The sequence below is a fragment of the Cajanus cajan genome, chromosome 6 (assembly GCF_000230855.2).
Source record: "Cajanus cajan strain Asha chromosome 6, NIPB_CcT2T_4, whole genome shotgun sequence".
NCBI lineage: Eukaryota > Viridiplantae > Streptophyta > Magnoliopsida > Fabales > Fabaceae > Cajanus > Cajanus cajan.
The window spans coordinates 377,271-395,273 of NC_138522.1; the positions used below are offsets into that span (position 1 = coordinate 377,271).

Consider the following 18,003-nt stretch of genomic DNA (forward strand, 5'->3'; position numbering starts at 1 on the left):
TTTTTTTAAAAAATTTTAAATCAATTTTTATTTATCATAATTATTTATAATTTTAATATTTTTAAGATAAATATCAATACATTCAAAATATAATATTAAATTATCATCATGTATACATTCAAAATATAATATTAAATTCAAATATATAAAGGAAAAAAAATAATATAATATCAACCCTTACATAGAAAACACAAACGAGTATCTTGTACAAGAACGTTTTTATTAACTTTTCTTCAACGAAAGAGTTTTTAGGAATTTTTTTTAACTTCTTTTTTAAATCAATTGTTATTTATCATAATTATTTATAATTTTAATATTTTTAAGATAAATATCAATACATAAAAATAATCTTGTGTTGTAATATAAATTACTTACCATAAATTTAAAATACAAATTGTATATTTAAAAATATTTATTTATATAAATTTAAATATAATTTATATATTTAAACATATAGAATTTAATTGTATATATAATTTATTATAAAACATCTACATGCTAAAATACTAGTTTAATGTTATTCATAAAATATTTTGAATCACTAGGTTGGTCTAAGTTGAGATAGTATGTATAGTGAAGGTTAAAAGAAACACATTAAAGAAAGGAGGGGTTGAATGTGTATGTGAGTGTAATTTTGGAACCTTTTGCAAATGAACTTATATAAGTTTATAAAAGTAGTTCTTCCAAAGAATGTGAGAGAAGATCGATATGACAAAATACAAGATATTTTTATATTGATTCACTTAACTTGAATTACGTCCAGTTATCTACGAACATGAAGGGTTCCACTAACTTAGAAACTTTTATGCACAAGTATTCTTTACTGACACTTCTAGCCACAACTACTAGTATTCTTTATGCCACGACTAGCCTTCTCATAGCATGACGTTACAATATTCTTTAGCTAGCCTCTTTAGGTTTATAACAACAAAGGTATAGAGTGTTTATGATAAACTCTTATGGAGAAGATATCTAAGTTTGGGTACACCCAAAACTAAACTATTCTCTGATCGTCCATTGGACAATGAAATGCAAGAGTTATAAACATTAAGAGATTTCAATAGAGTTTTGGCACAACTTAAAAGTGTTTTACAATATTCACATGACTACATCTTCTTTTAAAGTCTTCTTGTATTTATAGGCTTCAAAAAAGTATATATTGGTGAGAGCCTTTGTTTTTTTACTGTTGCAAAAGATGATCTTCGATCTTCACAATAGGGTCATTCTATTCTTGTGTTCCAATGCTTTAGGACTTCATAAATGCTTTTTCCTGATAAGGGAATGAACCAGAAAGCAAGAATGTCTTAACACACTACTGTATATGTGATAATCCTCTTTGTGACTGACTTTCTTTTTATGGATGCAACATTTGGTTCAACTCCACTGTAGCATTATGTGCACTATCACAAAAGAGGAAAAAATAATGCATAATAGCATTTATAACATCCATATATTATTAGAACGCTTATAAGTTAAACTTTTTGAACATTTGAATATGACTATTAAAGGTGCAAAATGTTCGAACAATCTTTGGACTTGTGAACACCTAGAGGACGCTTGTCACAACAAGTTGGACATTGAATGCAGATGCTAACCATCTTAATTAATAGGAGTTATGCTTGTCTCATTTTTATGTACTTATAGAAGATGTTATTAAATAAAATATTTTTATGTTTTCATTTCTTTTATATCTTGGATGCATGTTTCCTTAAATGACTTAGCCAATTGTTAGTCACTCAAGTTTATTACTTTGTTATCATCATAACCAAGATACTAGACATTCATAGAAGTCCTTGGTTCAACATATAAGGTCCTAGGTTTAGGGTTTAGGTTTAGAAATAAAATAAATAAATATTTCAAAAAAAGAATATAAATGAGATGATAATGGGTTCTTTATATATGGAAATTGAAATTGAGTAATTTAGAGTAATTATAGTGATACAATAAGATTAAAAAAAATTGACGACAAAAATGAAGTTACAAAAATTTGTATTTCTTTTATATCTAAGTATAGATGATTAATATCCCTTTAATCCTTATTATACGACACTTATAACTGAATCACACAGACCAACATATGTAGTTATATTAGTTGATTTTAACGGTTATATTAAACAAAATAATGATGTACCATTTTTACCCTTTTTACTTATCATTAAATTGTAACGAGAGAAATGAAAATATTACTTCATATAAAAGTTTATGCACCTATACAATAACATTGATAAATGACAATTGGAGAGTTTAAGAAGTTAGAGTAAACATTCATATATTTGGAAATTGAGTAATTTAGGGTAGTTATAATGATACAATGGTTTAAAAAAAGTGACAAAAAAAAAATACACAAATATGTCTCTTTTATATGTACTATATACTCCATTTGATCCTTATTCTACGACATTTCATTACTACATGAGACACATTTTACATTAGTTAATTTTGACGATTTACATCAATTTTGAAATCAATGTAGATGAAGATGATGTAGAAAGTGTTACACATTCTATTTGATTAGAAATAACCCACAAAAATTTGATTCTGATTCTAACAAATTTTGATTCTAACATTCAAATTCCAACAGATTCTAACAAAATAATATTAACCAATACATTTATCCATTTTTCTAAAATTAATTCATATAATCTAATATAATTATTTATCTTCTTCTACCTTCCTAAAGTTGTCTCGAAGATGTGCTAGAGGTGGGGAGATGGAGGTTCCTCACCATTGACAAATTATAAAACAAAGAAGATTGTTAAATCAAAAGACGATCTTAAATCTCTCAAGATTTGAAATTTTAATATTAAAAAATAAAATGTTTTTACAAAAGAAAATATCTTTGAAAATAATTATCAGATGAAGTATAAGACGCAGATAATCTGTAAGACGATGTGACGAAACATATAGTTTATCTTATACATTAAATGTTCATGATTTATTAATACTAATGACAAATTTCATTTGAATGTTTTATTCCTTAACAGAACGAATAAAAAAGTTATCTTAGAAATCACAAATATATTAAAGAGAACAAAGTCATGTTTTTTGTTAAAACCAAGGACGAAGATCCCTTAAATAACGAGGAAAAATATATGAAAACGTTGTTTTTTATGCTTTGCATAGAAATTGCTTTTGCAAGCTGCGTTTGGTATAGAAAGATGATAAGTAGACTCCTTGATTAGATAAAAGGTACCATTTGGTGAAATGCATTTGATGTTTGCATTAAATAAGTCAACGATTACCTCTAATTACAAGGAAAGACGTTAAAGATAGACGAAACAAACTTATGAGTTGGACTGAAACTGTTGCAACAATCATCTTATCCAAAGCTACTATATAAGAAAATTTGAAGTTCAAAAAGAATAAGAGACACATTTTATATAATATACGTGTGTATAAACTTCATTTTTTCTTGTACAAAGTTTATTGCACTATATTGGTTGTATAATGTCTTAGTGAAATGAAGCAATATCGTTGTAACCTTTATAACCATTATTGTAGGGTTAAGCCAAAAGTGACTTGTTGAAAGAATATTGTATCTTTGTTTAAAGATTGAGATAACTCAATCCGGATAGATTAAGAATTGGACGTAGTCTCGATGATTGAGATGAACTAGAATAAAAATATCTAGTATTTCGTATGACATCTCTTCGCACTCCATCTAACTAGTGTTACTACTTCACTATGAAAAAATGTGAGTTTTTTATACACATTATTCAATCCCTCTTCTAGTATCTATCTATTCTCCACAGCAACCATTTCTCCCCACCCTAAACCCACCTCTCTAAATATGCAATGCAATGAAGAAATTTGTGTGGTTAACTCTCTAAATATATTTATAAAAATGGTAAAACAAGGATACACACAAAAAAATCAATCACATCACTCCATTTTTAAATCAAATTGAGAAAATACACAAACACACTAGTCAGGATACTCATAACATAGCAACAAGCATCAAATCTAATATGCAACCTGTTAGGTCAAAAGACAATGTTAGATCCTTCAGGCTATAAATTTTAATGATAACAAACTGTAATATTTTGAGAGAAATTTTTTTAGATCATACTATAAGATGAATAGGGATAAGAAGATTAGTTATTATGACTTTATGTCTCTCAAATGGATTACTTCATTTGTAAGACAAAAGACTTTCATTTATATTATTTACAAAGTCTAATAGCTAAATAATCTTTGTTTACGTTATTCCTTAACAGATCGAAAGAAATAAAAAGTTTCTTCTATACTCATACTTCACAAAGGAACATAAATATGTTTTGCATCAGAAAAAGGAGTAGCATATCCCTCGAAGCACATGAAATCTCATAGAGTTTTTTTTTTACTAACACTTGCATAGTTCCTCTTTTTCGGTACCTAAAATGTGATAAATAACTTTTTTAATCATATAAGAAGTGACAATTTGGTGAAACACATTTAACACACCAACAAACACTTCTTTCCATAGGGAATGAAGATGAAGATAGACAAAGTAAGCTTGTGAGAGACACTTAAGGATTTACAACAATCATCTTCATGAAACACCTATATAAAGAAGTTTAAAGACTTAAAAAGAACAGAGATACTCACAAAGAGAGGATAATCATTGTAAAAATATATTCATTCATTTTGTAAAAGGTTTTGTAATTAACTGATTGTATCTTGTTTTGATAGTAAGATGAAACAACATAATAATTTTCCAACTTTAACTTTGTGTTATTTCTTTTAGCCTAAAGAGGTTTGACTGTAAGAGAATACTTGGTTGTTGAAGTCTAGAAAGGCTTTGTTTTCAAATAATACTTAGGTAGTTGATTAAAGCAAGTCAAAAGAACACTTAGGTTGAGCCAAAAGTGACTTGTGAAATAATACTTGTATATTTGCAAAAGATAGTTGAACTTGATCAGATTGATTAAGAACTAGGCGTTGTCTACGTAGTTAATATGAACCAGTATAAAAACACTATGTGATCTTCTTTCTTAACTCCTCATCTACTCTTGTAAGGTTTTGATGCTACTTCGTTGTTTCAAAAAGTGTTGAGTTTTTTATTGACATTATTCAACCCCCCATCTAGTGTCTTTCTTTACACTAGAATTTGATATCAAAGCTTAGTCTTTGGTTGGTTGAGCAACTAATCATGTTAAGATGGAAGCAATGAAGGTCAGTATATGCCTGAAAGAGTTTTTTTTATAAGGTCACAATCTTTAATGGAGAAGACTACCTATATTGAAAGGACAGGATTGAGATATTCATCAAGTCCAACCAATATCATCTTTGGAAGATCATCACAAGAGTTGACGTTGTAGTTACAAAGGTAAAGAATGAGTACATGTGTAGGACACTCCATTACCTAGAATATCTTCCCTACCTAAAATAGCCACTCGATGGCTCCATCTAGATCATATCCACCCCTAAAGGTAGGTTGATCATTATGTTGGAATCTAGATAGTCAATTAGTCCTAATTAGTGCAATCATTCCCCTGACCATAATGTTTCTGATCCACAAAAAGGTATACAATTCAATTAATCAACATCAAATAATTTAGAGTACACAACAAATATAACAAGTACAACACACTAGTTGAATGAATTGACCTACTCTAATACCACTAAATGTGACATCTTTCTACCTCAAATACAATAAATACAAATTTTAAATAAAATGCAATTAAAATTAAATGGTATATGTTTGTGTGTGTGTGTGTATAATATGTTTAAACATCACTTTATAGTAGAAAAGGTATATAATCCTTTAAATAAAACTCTTTAAATAAAACAAAGAAACATAACCAAACATTGTTTTAAGTCAAAACAAGGCACAAATTGCCTATTTACACAAACTTTCAACAAAACACATAAAGCATCATATCTAAATAACTTTAACCATACTAAAATAAAGACAAACATTTAGCCTTGATGTCACACTAGTCAAAGAAAATCCCAATACTAATGATGCTCCAAGCTTTGCCTCCATCTAACTCATTTTCTTATAGCTGATTTATTCCTACAAATACAATAAAACACAGGGAGTGAGTTTACGTTTCATCTATGTACAATATATATAAATTCTAAGCATCACCAACATACATACATCATATTTAGACTACACACAAGTATTCACAATTATCCATCATCATACATCAATTATATCAAATCACTTGGAACATCATTCAAACAACCTAAACAATTATAGTTTAAAATACATGGACTAGTACAAATGCATGATTCTACATGCATGTGTTATCAAATCTCCTTGTTATTCTCAACTCATAATAGCCTATGAGCCATGGAATGTGACCAACTCCCTCTGATGATCCCCCCGAACCACTCTCAACCAGGGGACGTCTATCAGGATGTTGTCAAAATGTTACAGTTGATCATGACTACCTTTTCCTACCTACAAGAGTTTCCCCATCGTAAAATCCCCCAAGGCCTTAGTAAATGACCTTCAAGACCTACTTACATATACTCACACTATCCTAACAACAAAACATGTATGCATGGACTCTACCAACCACACCACATCATCACATATTATTTACTTAACCTCTTACACATTACTAACTTGTTACCTTTATTCTCTTAATTCTAGTCCTTATACCCCTTACGACTCCTTTGTTTATTAATTAATTATGTAACCCAATAAATTAAGAAATAGGCATGGCGCCTGACAAGGTCAAACTCGTGTTTGATGTAGAAAGATCAAGGATCTCTTTACTAGATTCACATCCAAAGTGGTATCACCCACGCCCAGTGTGAAAAGGTTTTTGACTTCTATACCTAATTTGCATTGGGCATGGATACTCTCTTACTCAGTGTTGAGGAGTCAAGGACCCATCTAGAACCAACTCTCCCAAAGTGATTAGGGCCATGCCCAAAGTCCACTATCTCCAAAAATTAACGTCAAACACTATTGGGCAAGACACCTTTCACACAACACTAAGAGGTCAAAGGTCTTTCCAACATCCATGTGCCCAACATGGCTCCCTCCATGTCTAGTGTAGGAATTTGGGTTCATTGCGCCATTCGTTAAAAAGCAATGTCTGGTGCTATCTCATGTTCTACACTTCACAAAATCAAAATTTGTGCAGTCTATGTTTTCCTCACCAAATCAAAAACCCCAAATGCCTACATATGGTTACCCCATCCCATAAAATACATCAATCCATTACTATATCATGTTAACTTGAATTGAAAACACAATTGTCCTTAGATGCATTTACAAAATTTAACACAATAACCCAAGAGACTTGTGGATTGTCTATCTACCCTTGTCCCTCATATATACCCATGAGTGTGTGTGACACCCTTACTACCTCCAACACATATATTGTAATAATGTAAATAAAACTAACGAATAAATTTTTCAACGTTGGTAAAAAGGGTTCAAATAAAATCTTCATATTTTTTTGTTCAATATCCAAAATAATTGAAAATAAAACCTAAAAGTTTACAAATTATTTTCAAAATAATAAGTACAACTCCAAATACATATAAAAATCTGTGTCCTAGAAATACTCTACCCTAATTTCACAATATCAGAGCACACACACAACTCAACTGTTAGCATTCTGGATGCCACTGATAGTCAGATCTTCCTCACCTAAAACATCCACAAATTGTATGGTGAGAAAAGAAAACATCTATATGTAAAGCACACAAGGAAAAGTCACAACATAATCTCATCATAACTCATTACTTAATGAAATATTTACAAGCATTTATATATATCCTAATTCTATCAATCATTCATCATTTTCACATCACAATTCACAATCACACCAATCCATCACAAATCTTGCAATTAATACTATGTCAAGGTCACGCCACCCCTGTAGCATCTCTTGCCCAAGGTCGTGCCACCCCTGACATAAGTGTGAGGAACCACAATCACATTTCATTCATAATCATCACAAATCTTGCAATTAACACTATGCCAAGGTCACACCACCCCTGAAGCATCTTTTGCCCAAGGTCGTGCCACCCCTGACGTAAGTGTGAATTGCCTCACACATCCCACACTATGTCAAGGTCACGTCACCCCTGTAGCATCTCTTTCCCAAGGTCGTACCACCCTTGACATAAGTGTGAATTGCCTCACACATCCCACACTATGCTAAGGTCACGCCACCCTTGTAGAATCTCTTGCCCAAGGTCGTGCCACTCCTGACATAAGTGTGAGGAACCACAATCACATTTCATTCATAATCATCACAAATCTTGCAATTAACACTATGTCAAGGTCACGCCACCCTTGTAGCATCTTTTGCCTAAGGTCGTGCCACCCTTGATATAAGTGTGAATTGCCTCACACATCCCACACTATGTCAAGGTCACACCACCCCTATAGCATCTCTTGCCCAAGGTCGTGCCACCCCTGACATAAGTGTGAGGGACCACAATCATATCACATTCACATTCCACACAACATCTCATTTTATGTCAACATACTCACATCATAATTAATTGAACAATTAAGTCATAACATACCATTCGCCACATCATGTTATCAATTCCATACTAAAACGGTAGATATAATGTATACATTTATGCCAAGACATCACACCACATTCCATAACTCAATTCCACATCACATACATAAAATAGATAAGTCCACACAAAATAGTGGTTCACATACCCCTCAAGCAATTCACCATGAATTCACATCTCGATCATCAATTTTTACTAAATAATATAACAATAACATTTATAAATTAATATAAAACTCGATTGAATCACCAATTTAATAGAATCTTAACTCAAATAGTAAAACTCCCAATTTTTCCAAAACCTAACTCACACACTTTTCTACAATTTCGTTCTCTCTCCCAGATCATCATTTTTACAAATTGTTTGCATATTCCTAATCCTTAATGTATATAAAATTTAATAGGATCATCAATTTCTCAAATAGAAATAATTATAAAATTACCCATAATCCTATGGGGTTCCTCCTCTAGCCAATTCTCTCATGTAACTTTGCATACAAATAATCCTTTTTCCCCCGTACCTCGATAAGTAGTAGCTGAAACTAAAGCAGGATCTGGTTGGTCTCCTCTTCTAGGTTCCCCTTGGTCTTCAAAGAGTGTAGAAGAAAAAGAAGTCGAAAGTGAAAAAATGTCCTGTTAGGAGTACCAGAGTGTGCTATTTGTAGACATCAGGAGTGGTCGAAATGACCCATTTCGAATCTAGAATGGCCCATTCTGGACTTATTCGTCATGTATAAAATTCACTTCCAAGACGGTTCGTTCTTGAACCAAAATGGTTCGTTTTGGGGTTGTATTTTAACCCATAACGGCCATGTTTGGAACGGCCCGTTCTTAAACCAGAATGGTCTGTTCCCAACTAGGGTTACAAGTCTTTTTGGTGATTTGGAACGTCCCGTTCTAGTTGGAAACGGTCCATTCCTAACTAGGGTTTATAGGCCTTTTTAGTAGTTTGGAACGGCCCGTTCTGGACTACTAAATCACCCTTATTGGGATTTGGGCCTTCATATAATTTGTAAAAAATGGGGTGTTACAATGTGACCATCTCACTCCCCCAATACCTGGAGTGATGATCTCACAATTCTACACACACCTTGTAGCTCTGACTGCTATTTCACACTTTCTCTAGTGGTGTCTTCCAGATTTTCTTCTACATGTGCTCTTAGGGTTTCAAAAGATGCGTAAGAAAACTTAATCCCTTTATTTTTATTTTTAATATGCTTTCAGCTTGGGCTAACAATCCAACATAATACTCTCTATTTACAGTCCCTCTTATTTTATTTAAACATTTCTTTATATTACAACTTAATTCATCTAAAATTTATTTATTTCTATTTATTTATTTATTAAAAAAAGATGGGATATTACAAGTGCTATGCTTACCAAAATTAATTTTTTGAATAAATAAATATTTTTAGGGTTTGATTTTTCTAATTTTAATCTTAGTCCTCAAATAGATCCAAGGTCAAAAATAAGGGAGTAGAGAGAGCTACATGGATTAGTGGCAGGAAAGGATCTAAATTCTAATGAGTGAATGTTTTATTGATAGATTTTATAATAGACTAAAAGTATAAATAAAAAAAATTAAAAAGTTAGCACTTAACACATGTACAAATGTGTATATTTTCTTATAATTAAGACATATCAAAATGCATCACATGACAAATGTAGAATGGCAATTGGAGGGGCCTCACAACCAATTATTTTTAATTTTAAAATTTATAACATATATAGATAATGATTTTTATATTGGTTGAAGATGTAATGATATTTGAGTGTTATTTATCTTTATCTTGTATTTTTTTATAAAATTATTTTTTATAATTTTTATTATAAATATAATATCACTATTATGGATGCAACTTTTTATGTCAATTAAAACAACATAGATCTAGGCAACATAGGTCAAATACTTCACATAGAAAGTAACTTTTTAAATCAAGTGTCAAGACTTAATACTTGTCATAATATGGGTGCTAAATGTAATATTTTTACATCTCTAGCAATCACTTTCTATGTCAAATGTGACAATAACCAATATTTATAAGGCACATTCTATATAGAGTGTGACAACAATCAACTGATAGAGAATATATCACTTTCTAGGCTAGTTATACCTGACCTAGAAAGTAAGTCTTTTTTTATATTCTATTCATTTTTTCTATTTTTTCTTCCATGTAAATAGAAAACAAATATCAAGCATTTTAATATATTATAGGATTGACTAATACCAATCTTGTATAATATATCATCAACAAATTTATGACCAAAATCTTGAATAATCTAAATTATATGATGAACTAACTAAATATTATATAAACATTGAGATAAACTACACATTATATAAAGTAGAATCAATGTCATAACCCTTTTAAGCTAAATAAATACAAGATAAATTAATTAGGGATAAAAATTAAACTAAGCAAGTTTATACATAACTAAAAAAAGAATTTTCATACAAAGCTAAAACAAACCACAAAAAAATCATTAATTATCACAACAACTTAAAAAATATGATTCACATTGTGTGCATGTGTCATCGAAGTCTTCATTATTGAAAGGACTGAGATTGTCGAATATCTACAAATTCAAATTGAAAAAAAATTAACTAATACTCAAGGAATCAATACTAATATGACAAATAAAGTACGTAAATTGACGTTGAGGTGTATTACTTGATTTCGTCGGTCAAGAATATCCTTGGAGATAATTGCAAGTATATGTTTCATTAAATAATATTTACACCCATAATTATCGAGTTAATGTGAGAATTAGAAATTAAAAATAAATAACAAAAATATATTTTAAATTTAGGAACAATATTTTTAAGGAATAAAAATTGTAAAAAAAAAAAAGTTAATATACATGAAAATTCATATAATTTATGGGGTTAAATATATTTTTAATTCCTTAAATTTATAGTAAATTTATTTTAGTTTAAATATATTTTTAATCCCTATAAAGCTGATGATTTTGATTTTATTTCCTCTAAAAAAATATTTATTTTTCATCCTTCTAAAATTTATAAACATTGTTTTTGGTTCTTAAAAAATGAGTAAATTTTAATTTTGATCCCTGTAAAATATTTTTCTTTGGTATTCATCCTTCTAAAATTTAAACTAACTATTTTTAGTCCCTAATGATCATTTTCAGGTGGATAAATAATATTTATTTTAAAAACCTATAAATTTTTTTAGAAGTGTTAAATATCGATATAATACCAGTATAGTAGTAAGTAACATTTAAGATAATTACTTAATTTTTTAATAAATAGAAAGTAGTTAAAAAATGATCACATAAAAATAGGGACTAAAAATAATAGTTTTAATTTTATAAGGATGAAAAATAAAAGGAAAATTTTACAGGGACTAAAATCAAAACTTGCTAATTTTATAGGAACTAAAAAAATATTTAAGCCATTTATTTTTAGTCCCTCAAATTTAAAATTGTTTTCTTTAGTTCCTACAATTTTAAAAAATCTTATTTTAGTCTTTCGGGCCAACAATAACATATGTGAAAGTGACAGATTAAGACAGTTATACCTTGATAAGCACAAGTGTTTCAAATCATGTAATAAACATTCTAAATAGTACAATTTATGTATAATTACATACTCGAGTCTTCTCCTCATATGACCACTAATGCATTCTCTTATGGTTTCCACAAGAACTCTTAAGAACACCAAAATATACAATTACAAGCCAACGCAAAAATTACCAACACATATTTATTAATTACATCAATCAGAACATACAAGGAGAAACAAAGATAAAGACGCATTTGGAGAAAATTCCTCATACATAAACATACAACAAAGATGAGATTGGGAGCCAATATTTCTACCCAACATACATTTTCGCACCCAGAGTGTGATTTCTCACTCCCCCTTACCTTGATAAGCATTAAACGATGGACCGGTGACTCTAGGGCAGTTCCTTCTCCTTCTGGTTCTCCGAGCTCTAAAACAAAAAGGAATGCGCGTACATGAAATGAAAGAAGCTTAAAACTGATTAAGAGAAAACTACTCTTTTGAAACTTAAACTCTCTTTAATTCTTTAGTTAAAGCACCTTACACAGTTACAAATTTATTTTCACTTAATTAAATAATAATAATAATAATAACAAAAACATTCGAATCATAAACCTTATAATATATAAATATATTCATATAAAATAACTATTAATACTAACATAATTAATTTTAACAATATATAATAACTAATAATAAAACAAATATTTTAAATAAGAAAATTAAGGTGTTATAATTGTGACTATTGTTGGACTATGGATGTTAATGGGATGGGACGAGTACAAGTAGTAGCCTTCTGTTATCTGTCCCATTGAATAAATATCCTTCTCTTTATCCGTCTTTATATCGTGGATGTACCTGTATATTTTTTAATATTTGTGAATACTCATAGATATTCATGAATATTAATTTTAAAAAATAAATAATTTTTAAATTTTTTTTAATAATAACTTATATTTATTGTAATAATTTTTTAAAATAATAATTTAAAATCAAAACTTAAATTATTCAAATATTTTACATAATTTTATTAATCAATATTCTTCAATTTAAAAATTAAATTTAATTGTTAAAATACTTTATTCCTATACATTTTTAAAATTTTAATATGTAATTATATAACTGAATATTAGTAGATACTTACAAGTATAGATACTATGATACCTGAACCTGCTTTGTTAATATACACGTATAGAAAATATCCATACCCATTACCTGTGGATACCATTTACAATATCCATTTATTACTAATAGTGAATTTTATTCACAAATATTCGTGAGTACAAATTTTTTTAACATCCCTAAATTATCCAAAAACATTTGCATATAATAGAAATCAAATAAGAGATTTTATGCTTAATAGATCATTTCTATAACATGTGATTACATGATCTCTAATAACATTTTGACATTGTAAATTTACAATTCACAATTTTGTAATCACTTATTTTTCAAAATTTTACATGATAAAATATTTTACAAGATAACAATAGATCTACAATAAAATAATACTATAAAATTTACATGATATAATTATTTTTGTCTATCCCAATATTATTAATAAATATTCACATCTACAAGGATTTCTATTCGACTAGAGTATTTTAAAATATTATTTTAATTATTTATCTAATTTAACTTATATATATCATGAATCAAGTTTTAATATTTAAATAAATTATCAAGAAATAAAGATAATTTTGTATCACAATATATATAATTTATTGTAAATTTAAAATATAATTTATATATTAAAAAAATATTAATAGATATTTTAAATATAATTTATATTTTAAATATATAATTATTATAAAATTTAGTTATATATAATAAATATTTAATATGTGAAATACGTAAAATAAAATACTTATAATAAATAACGAGATAAAGAAAAATTGATATGAAAAAATATAATATTATACAAATTATACAACAATTTGTATTACAATTATCATTTTTTATTTTATATTATTATTTTAATGATAAAAATATTGCCATTATAGAATAAAATTTAAATTTAAATTAAATAAAAATAATTATTGAAATCATTATTCAATAAATTTAACGTATTTTTCATATTTATAATAACTTGATTTGATGTATATATTTTTTAAATAATTTTTTATTTTTAAATTTTTAAATAATAAAAATAATATTAAAATTTAATTAATTTTATAAAATCTTAATATTTAAAAATTAAACAATTAATCTGATAAACAATAATAATTTTTAAATATTTTATTAAATAATATAATTGTTATATTTTTTTGGGATGCGTAGAAGTTCTAATCTAACTGGTAAAGTAAATGGGACCTCATCTCAGCTCGAAAGTCGAAACTCAAACTGCAGCTTCTAGAAAAGGGTACAGAATCAAACAGCGGAAATTACACCTGTGTCCCCGCTACTAGGTCCACTTTCGGCCTCTCTTTATCTTCTTTTGTAAACGCGGTTTGCCACGTCAAGCCCTACTTTTATTTTATATATACACACCAACTACTACTCCACCTAAGGAAACAAAAAAGAGGGATGAAAATAAACTAAAGACATTATCTTTGAATATTAACATTGTATGCTATTATTAAGAAAATTACATAAAAAGTAAATAACCTTTTAATTTAGCATTTAAAAAATTAAAAAAAATCACGATTTTCATACTTCATATTTATTATTTGAAAAACATTTATATTAAGTCAACCTACCTCTAAAGCTGAATATGAGTAACTCAAGAGATTAGTTAGATCTATACTATAATTTCTTTAATTTATAAAATATATATAAGTTAATTTTTTTAAAAAATTTTATCATTTTATTTACTTTATTTTTTAGTCCATATAATTTAAAATAGATATTTTTAGTTTTTATATTTATCTCTTTTAATTTTTTTCAGTCTTTATTATTTGAGATAAATTTTTTAGTTATTATACTTGCAATTTTATAACCTTCTAATCCATATTGTTATTTGTTTAATATGATCTGTTTTGAATAAATATTGTAGAAGTTTTTAATTTTGTGAGTAAAAATGATGTTTTAATAATGGGTGTCACATGTGAAAGTATATAAGAAACATAAAGTGTCAAAATATCTAATTTAGAATAATTCTAGCAAAATAAATTTAAGATTAAAAAAAACACGTTTAATATTTTGCTCTAATAAATAGTTAATATTTTTATTAAAAAAATAAAATTACTTATTGAAGAACTTAAAAAATTATTCTAAGAATTAAAAATAATTTGCTTCCACCCACTTTCCTGATATCAAAATCATGATGTTACGGGGAAGAGGAATTCCATTTCACCCTTTGACAAATACACGCGCAAGAAATAATGGCCCAGCGCCTTTGATTAAGTTTCCACGAAATTGCACACCCCTCATCAATCTTTATTTAACACTTGTCTTCTCTCCTTGCCAACCATCAGATCCACTCTCACTTGTTGCTTTATTCTTCTTCTTCTTATTCAATTAGAGGTAGCTTAGCTAGGTGCACATAATTGTTTTGTGGAGAGAATCTGTTTTGTGGGGTGCCATGGACAACAATAACAACGACTTTTGGAAATTCAGTGACCAACTGAGGGTTGAATCTGGTTTGGCGAATCTGTCTCTGAATGATGATTATTCCATTTGGAACAACAGCTACAGCTCCAAGAGGCCTGATCAGAGGAGGAACTTTGATGTGAATCATCATGATTTCAACTCATCAAAGCCTTGTGATGATTTTTTCAATGATGCTTGGAAGATGACCAATTCCAATGCACCCCTTTTCTCTATGCCTCACAACATCAACACCAACACCAACACCAACACCACTCTTGGAGTTGGAGGCTTCAACAAGGGAATCTATTCCAACACCTCCTCCTATCATCCTAACCTTAACAACAACACTCTTGGAGGCTTCAACAAGGGAATCTATTCCAACACCACACACTCCCCCTATCTTAACCTTAACAACAACAACCACCACCTCAACAACAACCTCAACACCAACCTCAAGGGCTACAAGACTTTTTTCAAGGGTGAAGATCTCTTTCAGACACCCAAAACTGCCAAGAAGAACAACACCAACAATAACAAGAAGCATGGAGACAATAACACAAATAATGATGTAACCAAGACTGACAAGAAATTTAAAACACTCCCACCAGCTGAATCTCTACCTAAGAATGAAACCATTGGAGGCTACATCTTTGTTTGCAACAATGATACCATGGCAGAGAATCTCAAAAGACAGCTCTTTGGTAAGTACCACATCTCTCTCTTCTTTTTTTCTCTATCAAATTTTATCATTAGTTTTTTTAATATAAAAATTTATATCAAAACAAGACACAATCTCATATAAGATCAGAGCATCTCATGTAAAATCAGAACGATCATATTTATGATTAGTTATTACTAAAATCTAATCTTGATTCTCTATACTTTTCAATAACAATAAATTGATTGTTTTGAGGAATTGTGTTGTCAAATTGGCTTTGTAACTTCCTTTCTAATTCTAAATTGGTCAATATTTATTGTGGTTTGTAGGTCTGCCTCCGCGATACCGAGATTCAGTTAGAACGATAACTCCAGGGTTGCCCCTTTTTCTGTACAACTACTCCACTCACCAACTCCATGGTATCTTTGAGGTATGTCATGTGTATTTTTATTTTGTTATTTTAGTTTACTTTAATTTGATGAAAACGCTTCTTTAGGAATCAAGTATGGATTAGGCCATCACTTTTACTAGTAGCAGCTATGTTGAAATTAAGAGTACTAATAATAATGTTTGGTGGGGTTTGTTCAGGCTGCAAGTTTTGGAGGATCCAATATTGATCCAACGGCTTGGGAGGACAAGAAGTGCCCTGGTGAATCTCGTTTCCCTGCTCAGGTATGTATCATCCCATTTCCAATCTAACTAATTGTATTATTTCTATACACAACTTATGGTAATATTAATTATATAAATTTAATTAAAATAAACTGATACTATAAGAAGTTTTATGTTATCATTCAATTTATCACATATTATTGGTACGTATGTTTGATAATTTTTAAAATAATTATCTTAAAATGGTTTTTTTAAGAAATATTTCTGATGGATCACTGGTATTGACCGTAAATAACAATTAAACTCGAATTAAATTACTTGGTTTTGGTAAAACTGAAGAATTTTGCATACATGATGTTTACAGGTTCAAGTTATTACTAGGAAAGTTTGTGAACCACTGGAGGAGGATTCCTTCAGACCAATTCTTCACCACTACGATGGTCCTAAGTTCCGTCTTGAGTTGAGTGTGTCTGAGGTAAGCATCAAGTTGTGGAATTAATATATTACTCATCTTTGTTTAATTGTAGATGTGGTCAACTAAATTTTTTCCTGTTTTTTTTTTTTTAATTTCAGGCACTGTCTCTCCTGGATATTTTTGCAAACCAGAACAGTTTCGATGATATTTTCAAAGCCATACCTGCATGAAAGGATAGAAATTACTGAGAATACAAGAAGAGAAGTTACAAGGAAAAGGAATAGATAATGAATAATTGGGACTTGTGATATAGAGTATCTGAAGATAATTGAGACAATGAATGTAGTGGGGAACGATTGAATATTCAGCCGTTATATATTTATTTATGTTATTTGTATAGAGGCTGCTATGCCTGATTGCCTTTTTTTTTTCTTGGTACGGTTGTATATGAACATCACACAAAAAAAAAATACAGTAAGATTGAACTAACTTTGCTCATGGTTTTCTGTGCAAAATTACAAATTCAACGGGCCTGCAATCCTGCATGTTGTAGCTTTATGTAGTTATTGATGGGAACAAACACTAGTGAAATAGTGCCCGTGTATGGCATAGGAGATTAGATCAGTTCTTAAAACACGGTAAATTATGGACAAAAGAATTGTTTATGGTTGGAGTTTAAACATCTCTGATTTAATCTTAGATAATTTAATATGATAAAGAAATTCAAATTCTTAAGATGTCCGGATTTAATGTGTTAATATCTCAAATATGATTTTTT

The 18,003-nt window shown here is 29.0% G+C and overlaps 1 protein-coding gene across 1 annotated transcript; it reads left to right on the plus strand.

The window, feature by feature from the left end:
• Positions 1-15,390: 15,390 nt before the first annotated feature.
• On the plus strand, positions 15,391-17,723 carry LOC109797329 (DCD domain-containing protein NRP-A). Its single transcript, XM_020357338.3, has 5 exons — positions 15,391-16,241; positions 16,528-16,628; positions 16,787-16,870; positions 17,175-17,285; positions 17,384-17,723. The coding sequence occupies exons 1-5, from the start codon at positions 15,533-15,535 to the stop codon at positions 17,453-17,455; spliced, it is 1,077 nt and encodes a 358-aa protein (XP_020212927.1). The 5' UTR covers positions 15,391-15,532; the 3' UTR covers positions 17,456-17,723.
• Positions 17,724-18,003: the final 280 nt, after the last annotated feature.

Excerpts from the sequence above, each read along its gene's own strand:
- LOC109797329 (XM_020357338.3), top strand. The coding sequence starts at position 15,533 with ATGGACAACAATAACAACGACTTTTGGAAATTCAGTGACCAACTGAGG. Across the intron at positions 16,242-16,527 it reads TCTCAAAAGACAGCTCTTTG|GTCTGCCTCCGCGATACCGA; the intron begins GTAAGTACCACA and ends TGTGGTTTGTAG. Across the intron at positions 16,871-17,174 it reads AATCTCGTTTCCCTGCTCAG|GTTCAAGTTATTACTAGGAA; the intron begins GTATGTATCATC and ends TGATGTTTACAG.